Genomic DNA, 7188 nt, shown 5'->3' with positions numbered 1-7188 from the left:
AGTTATCTAGTTAATATAGAGCCAATATTACTACTATGATATTTTTTCTTTCTACTTTATAGATAATGGAGCAAGCTCCAAAATATTATGTAAGAAAAGCACATTTGTAAAAGAATAAAATTCCATACTTGGTCTTCTCCTGACTAAGGGCTAATTTCTTGGTGAAAATGTGCCATTACAGAAGCTCGTGTCCTTTGAAGATGTGGCTATGGATTTCAGCCTGGAGGAGTGGCAGGACCTGGACATTGCTCAGAGGACCCTATATAGAGATGTAATGCTGGAGACCTACAGCAACTTGTTGTCCTTGGGTAAGCAAAAGATACATTAATTTGCTTTGTTTTTAATAGATCTATGAGTCTTTATCAAAGGTGCAATGATATTTAGGTATAAGATTACAGAATATGGGAAGTAGTGCATCTTTCCAAGAAAATCCTCCCCTTGATTATATTACTCCAGAGGCAATTTTATTCTCATTCTTCAAGAAGTCAAGATAGCACCAGTTAGGCAACAGTTCTGAGACATGATCTATTACCAGGGGAGTTTCTATGAAACTTGTGGCTATTGTGATAGATGGATATATAATCTAGAGTAGAATGTATATTTGTACTCAATGTAGGATCTAGAAATCAGCAATTGAAAGTGGGCATTTTAAATCTAAAGCTTTTACAGGGCATTCCTCTTCATACTTGTAATCCTAGGTATGGAAATCCAAACCAGCCAAATCAGAAGATTCTCCAGGAGAATCCTTTCTTCAATGAAAAATAAAAATCCATTTAAAGTGGTAGAACTCTGGCTTTTAGCAAAAGAGCTCAGGGGACTCGGCCATTCCTTGAGTTCAAGGGAAAACACTGAAAAAAAATCCAAACCTTGAATTTCTATGCAAAGTCAACCATGAAGCTATTGAGAAATGAGAAAGTAGAGTTTGGAGAAGTCAGAGGTTTTTAGCCGCCCGCGCTCTCCTGTCCTGCTGGGGAGATGGGAAAGCACACCCCACACAGACAGGTCCAGGAAGAGGATATAGGGGGCTTACAGACCACCACCCAGCCCTCTTCTCCATAGAGGACAAACTGGCAGCCTAGAAGCAGATCGAGCCAACTCGTTTATTCAGGAAATGATCTGTTCTTTTACACAGGTTGGAGGGCGGTAGAAGGGGAGGGGTACATGCACCTACATAGGCTGTGAGTGGACGCCTGACCTGCCCGTCAGGGTGAAGCTCCAAGGGACCGGCTCATATCCAAGGGGCAGCTCATACCTACGTCAGGGCCCTCAGAACTGCCTCCTGATGATGCAAGGCATCTTGGCGGGTGTGCCCCTCAGGAGTAACCTGTGTCCCAGAATGTCTGAGATCATTATAGCACAGATATCCAGACTCACCATGAACAATAGTTCTCCACTGTTTCTTCGTAACAGGGCACTGTGTTTCTAAACCCAAGTTGATTATCAAGCTGGAGGAAGGTGCAGAAACATGGATGGGAGAAGCCTCAGGCAAGAATTTTCAAGGTGAGTGAATGCATCCTACACAGTGCTGTTGGAGACAGAGCTCAGGTGGTAAGTTCACTTCTTTTTGTTTTGTTTTGTAATTTATTTATTAATTAAATTTTGTTGACAAGGTGTTGTGCAAAAAGGGGTACAGTTACATAATAGGACAGTGTGTACATTTCTTGTGATATCTTACACCCTCATTTTTCTTTCCCTTCCCTAGATCAGGTAGGCATATATACAATACACAGTGTACCAAAAACATATACAGTAGCCACATGGCATACACCAAAGGAAATTCACCTAGAACTTTATTTTTTTTTAATTTTTTTTTCCCGGCCAGTCCTGGGCGTGGACTCAGGGCCTGAGCACTGTCCTTGGCTTCCTTTTGCTCAAGGCTAGCACTCTGCCACTTGAGCCACAGCACCACTTCTGGCCGTTTTGTGTATATATGTGGTGCTGGGGAATCGAACCCAGGGCCTCATGTATACGAGGCAAGCTCTCTTGCCACTAGGCCATATCCCCAGCCCCTAGAACTTTAAATATAATGTCAACAATAGAGTTTGCTTGTCCTTGTCTTATATTATCATTCATACATAGCTTTTGAGTTATTGTGATCCACTGAGAGGTCTACTTTAGACCTTTTTATGTTTAGTAGTTGTTTGGTTTTAGTTACATAATGTAAATTCCCTAACAGAAACCTGTGGGAAATACCATTTGACAAGAAGTTTTTTGTTCTCAGACCTGGTCTCTACTGTCTCCCCCTCCACCCACCTTAACGGTCATATATCAAGGAGATCATACCCCTTTGTTTTCTGTGTTCTAGGCTTGTCTCACTCAACATTATTTGTTCAAGTTCTGACCATTTCCCTGCCAATACCAATATTTCATCATTTCTAGTCGCTATGTAATATTCCATTGTGTATAGGTACCACATTTTTGGATCCATTCATCTGTAGAGGGGCATCAGGGTTGTTTCCATATTTTGGCTATTGTGAATTGTGCTGCGATAACCATGGAAATGCAGATGTCTTGTTGATATCCTGAGACCTGTTGTTCAGGATAGATGCCTAGGAGTGGTATGGCTGGGTCATAGGGTAAGTCTATGTTGAGCTTTTTTAGGAACCTCCATACTGTTCTCCAAAGTGGTTGTACTAACTTGCACTCCCACCAACAGTGGGGAAGGGTTCCTCTTTCCCCGCATCCACTCCAGCATTTGTTGTTGCCTGAGTTCAGAGTATAGGCCATCCTAACTGGAGTGAGGTGGTATCTCAGGGTTGTTTTTATTTGCACTTCCTATACTGCCAGAGATGTTCAACATTTCCTCATATGTTTCTTTGCCATTTTTATCTATTATCTTGTGAAGTGTCTCTTTAGCTCCTTGGGCCATTTCATAATTGGTTTTCTGGGCTTGGAGGGGGTTAGTTTTTTGAGTTCTCTGTAGATGACAGATATTAGGCCTTTGTCTGTTGCTGTGCTGGTAAAGATCCTTTCCCATATGGTTGGCTGCCTTTCTACTTTGGTCTCTATGTCTTTAGCTGTGCAGAACCTTTTTATTTTGTAGTAGTCCCATTTGTCGAGACACTCCCCTATCTGTTGTGCCCCTGTGACTTTATTCAGGAAGTTCCTTCCTGTGCCTATAAGTTCTAGCGTCTTTCCTACTCTGTCCTTCAGTAGTTTCAAAGATTCAGGTCTGATGTTGAGGTCCTTGACCAATTTTGAGTTGATCTTGGTGCATAGTGATAGGCTAGGGACTACTTTGAGTTTTCTACATATGACTGCCCAATTTTCCCAGCAACAGTAGTTTAAGAGGCTGTGTTTTTTCCATTGTATGTCTTTAGATCCTTTGTCGAATATCAGCTGACTGTAAGAGTGCGGTTTTATTTCTGGATCTTCAATTCTATTCCATTGGTCATCAGGTCTGTTTTTATACCAATACCAGGCTGATTTTGTTATGATTGCTCTATAATAGAGCTTGATGTCTGATATTGTGATACCTCCTGCACTGCTTTTTTTGCCTAGAATTGCTTTGGCCATTCTAGGTCTTTTGCTGTTCCATATGAATTTATGGGTTGCTTTCTCTATTTCAGTGATGAATGTAGCTGGGATCTTGATGGGGATTGCATTGAATTTGTATAACAATTTGAGCAATATTTCCATTTTCACTATATTGATTCTGCCTACCCATGAGCATTGGAGGTCTTTCCATCTCCTTGTGTCATCTTTGATTTCCCTTTTTAGATTTTTATACTTCTCATTAAATAGGTCATTCACGTCTTTAGTTAGGTTGATCCCTAGGTAATTTATTCTTTTTTAGCTATTGTAAATGGTATTTTTTCCACAATTTCTTTTTCTGCTTGTACATTGCTAGTGTACAGAAAAGATGCTGACTTTTGTGGATTGATTTTGTAGCCTGCTACTTTGCCAAAATGGTTTATTAGGGTAGGAGTTTGGGGACTGAGTTTTTTGGGTCCTTCAGATATAAGACCATGTCATCTGCAAATAGGGATAGTTTGATTTCTTCTTTGCTGATGTGGATCCTTTTTGCCCTCCTCTTGTCTTATTGCTATGGGTAGGGATTGCAGCACTATGTTGAAAAGAAGTGGGGAGAGTGGGCATCCTTGTATTATTTCTGAGTTTACAGGAATGGTTTTAGTTTCTCCCCATTTAATATGATATTAGCAGTTGGTCTGTTGTATATGGCTTTTATTGTTTTAAAGAATGTTCCATCCATTCATTCCATTCCTGTTCTCTCCAGAGCTTTTAACAAGTATGGATGTTGTGTTTTGTCAAAGGCTTTCTGGGCATCGACTGAGATAAAAATGTGATTCTTGGTTTTTAGCTCTGTTTATGTCATGAATTACATTAATAGATTTACGGATGTTGAACCATTCTTGTGTCTGTGGGATGAAGCCTATTTGATCATGACGTATAATTTTCTTGATCAGTTTCTGGGTTCTGTTAGCTAATATTTTATTGAGGACCTTTTTGTCTGTGTTCATTAGTGATATTTGTCTGTAGTTCTTTTTTCCTTGTTGGGTCTTTGCCTGGTTTGGGAATGAGTATAATATTAGCTTCATAGAATGCGTTTGGGATTTCTCCTTCTGTTTCTATTTCATGGATAAGTTTGAGGAGTATTGGTATTAGCTCCTCACTAAATGTTTTATAGAATTCATTGGTGAATCCATCCGGGCCTGGGCTTTTCTTTGTTGGGAGGTTCTTGATTACCCCCTGTAAGTTATTGGTTTATTTAGTTCATTTATTTCTTCTTGATTCAGTTTGGGCAGTATATACTTCTCTATGTATTGATCCATTTCTGTAAAATTATTGTTCTTTAGTGAGGGGAGGTTCTGGAAATAGTTCCTTATGATTGTGTGAATATTGTGTGTATTTGTTGTAATTTCCTCCTGTGCCAAGGAGCCCAAGTGTTTCTCCTACTCATTCTTGTAGTGTTTTGAGGGTATCTGTTTTTATTTTGATGTCTTTGATCCTCATGTTTATTTGTTTGATGAATCATTTTAGATGTCCTGGAAATTGATGACATTATTAAGAGTTGCAAGAAAAGTCCAGAAGAATGGCCATGTGAAGTAGCAATCACCAAAAGCAACCCTGTGGATGAAAGAGTGAGATTAGTGAGAACTTTTCATTTGAGCTCTAAACACATGTCAGAGCTGCATAAGAATAGTAGGAAATCCTTAGGACTGTGGACTGAGGCATCCATTGAATATCAGAATATGGTTGTCCATTTTGAGCCTGAAGAGATGCATGCTGGATCCAGGCCTGGTTTCTCTCATGTAGATGAAAAATCCCTTAGCAACATGGAGACTTTTAATCAACGTTCAGAAATTCCCAGTAAGCAGCATTATTTCACAGATGGTGGAGAAGGGACGGTATTAACCTCAAAGACCATATTCTTTAAAAATAATTGTGCTTCTGTGGGAGAAAATCATTATGAATGCAACAGATATGGAAAGGCCCTCAAACACATGTCAGCTCTAAGAACACATAATAGAATACATATTACTGAGAAAATTTATGAATGTAATATATGTGAAAATTCCTTCAGGAGCAAGAAAATTCTTAGAAGACATAACAAAATTGACTCAGGTGAGAGACCTCATATATGTAACAAATGTGGAAAATCTTCCAGGTTGAGGACAATTTTAAATGCACATAATAGAATTCACACAGGTGGGAAACCATACGAATGTAACCAATGTGGGAAGTCCTTCACCTGGAAAAATCAACTCAGTACTCATCAGGTAAATCATACAGTGGAGGAACCTTACAAATGTAACACATGTGAAACCTCTTTCATGTGGAAAGCGCCACTACTAATGCATCAGAGAACTCTTACAGGAGAGAAACCTTATAAACATAACACATGTGGAAAGCCATTTCCCCAGAAATCACACATCAGTGTTCATGAGAGAACAAATTCAGGAGAGAAACCGTATAAATGTAAGACATATGGAAAGTCTTTTGCCTGGCAATCATACCGAAGTGTTCATGACAGAACACATACAGGAGAGAAACCTTATAAATGTAACACATGTGGAAAGTCTTTTGCCTCGAAAAGAGACCGTATTGTTCATGAAAGAACACATACAGGAGAGAAACCTTATAAATGTAACACATGTGGAAAGTCTTTTACCCAGAAATCACACCTAAGTCTTCATGAGAGAACACATACAGGAGAGAAACCTTATAAATGTAACACATGTGGAAAGTCTTTTGCCTCGAAAAGAAACTGTATTGTTCATGAGAGAACACATACAGGAGAGAAACCTTATAAATGTAACACATGTGGAACGTCTTTTACCCAGAAATCACACCTAAGTGTTCATGACAGAACACATACAGGAGAGAAACCTTATAAATGTAACACATGTGGAAAGTCTTTTGCCTCGAAAAGAGGCCGTATTGTTCATGAGAGAACACATACAGGAGAGAAACCTTATAAATGTAACACATGTGGAAAGTCTTTTACCCAGAAATCACACCTAAGTCTTCATGAGACAACACATACAGGAGTGAAACCTTATAAATGTAACACATGTGGAAAGTCTTTTACCCACAAATCAAGCATTACTGTTCATGAGAGAACACATACAGGAGAGAAACCTTATAAATGTAACATATGTAGAAAGTCTTTTACCCAGAAATCACACCTAAGTCTTCATGAGACAACACATACAGGAGTGAAACCTTATAAATGTAACACATGTGGAAAGTATTTTGCCTCAAAATCAACACTTGGTGTTCATGAGACAACACATACAGGAGAGAAATCTTATAAATGTAACACATGTGGAAAGTCTTTTGCCAGGAAAACACACCTTCGTGTTCATGAGAGAACACATACAGGAGAGAACTCTTGTACATGTAACACATGTGGAAAGTCAGAAATCAAGCGTTACTGTTCACAAGAGAACCCATACATGAGAGAAACCTTACAAATGTTACACAATTGGAATGTATTTCACCCTGTAGACTTATCTTAGTATTCATCAGTGAACACAAAGAAGAGAAACCATATGATCATAACAAGTGTGGAAAGTTTTTATCCCACAAGTCATATCTCAGTTCACAGAAGTGAGTTCAAACATGTGAAAAACTTTATGTAATCAATGTGGAAAATCACTCACCTGGAAGTCACACCTTACTTTTCATGAGAACACACACACGAGAGAAACTTTATTGATGTAA

General features: G+C 39.0%; 1 protein-coding gene across 1 annotated transcript; it reads left to right on the top strand.

The window, feature by feature from the left end:
* Positions 1-208: 208 nt before the first annotated feature.
* On the top strand, positions 209-6983 carry LOC125366872 (zinc finger protein ZFP2-like). The gene is made up of 4 exons (XM_048367594.1): positions 209-308; positions 1411-1500; positions 5002-5984; positions 6306-6983. Exons 1-4 carry the CDS (start codon positions 209-211, stop codon positions 6981-6983), a joined length of 1851 nt encoding a protein of 616 aa, XP_048223551.1.
* The last annotated feature ends 205 nt before the right edge of the window (positions 6984-7188 follow it).

The sequence above is a fragment of the Perognathus longimembris genome, chromosome 18 (genome assembly GCF_023159225.1).
Source record: "Perognathus longimembris pacificus isolate PPM17 chromosome 18, ASM2315922v1, whole genome shotgun sequence".
Lineage (NCBI taxonomy): Eukaryota > Metazoa > Chordata > Mammalia > Rodentia > Heteromyidae > Perognathus > Perognathus longimembris.
Note: the sequence above shows the minus strand (reverse complement) of the source record. Positions and strands in the feature narration are given on the sequence as shown.

Coding starts and splice junctions, on each gene's coding strand:
- LOC125366872 (XM_048367594.1), top strand. CDS start 209: ATGGATTTCAGCCTGGAGGAGTGGCAGGACCTGGACATTGCTCAGAGG. Junction 1,501..5,001: donor CTCAGGCAAGAATTTTCAAG/GTGAGTGAATGC, acceptor GAATCATTTTAG/ATGTCCTGGAAATTGATGAC. Junction 5,985..6,305: donor CCTGGCAATCATACCGAAGT/GTTCATGACAGA, acceptor TCTTTTACCCAG/AAATCACACCTAAGTGTTCA.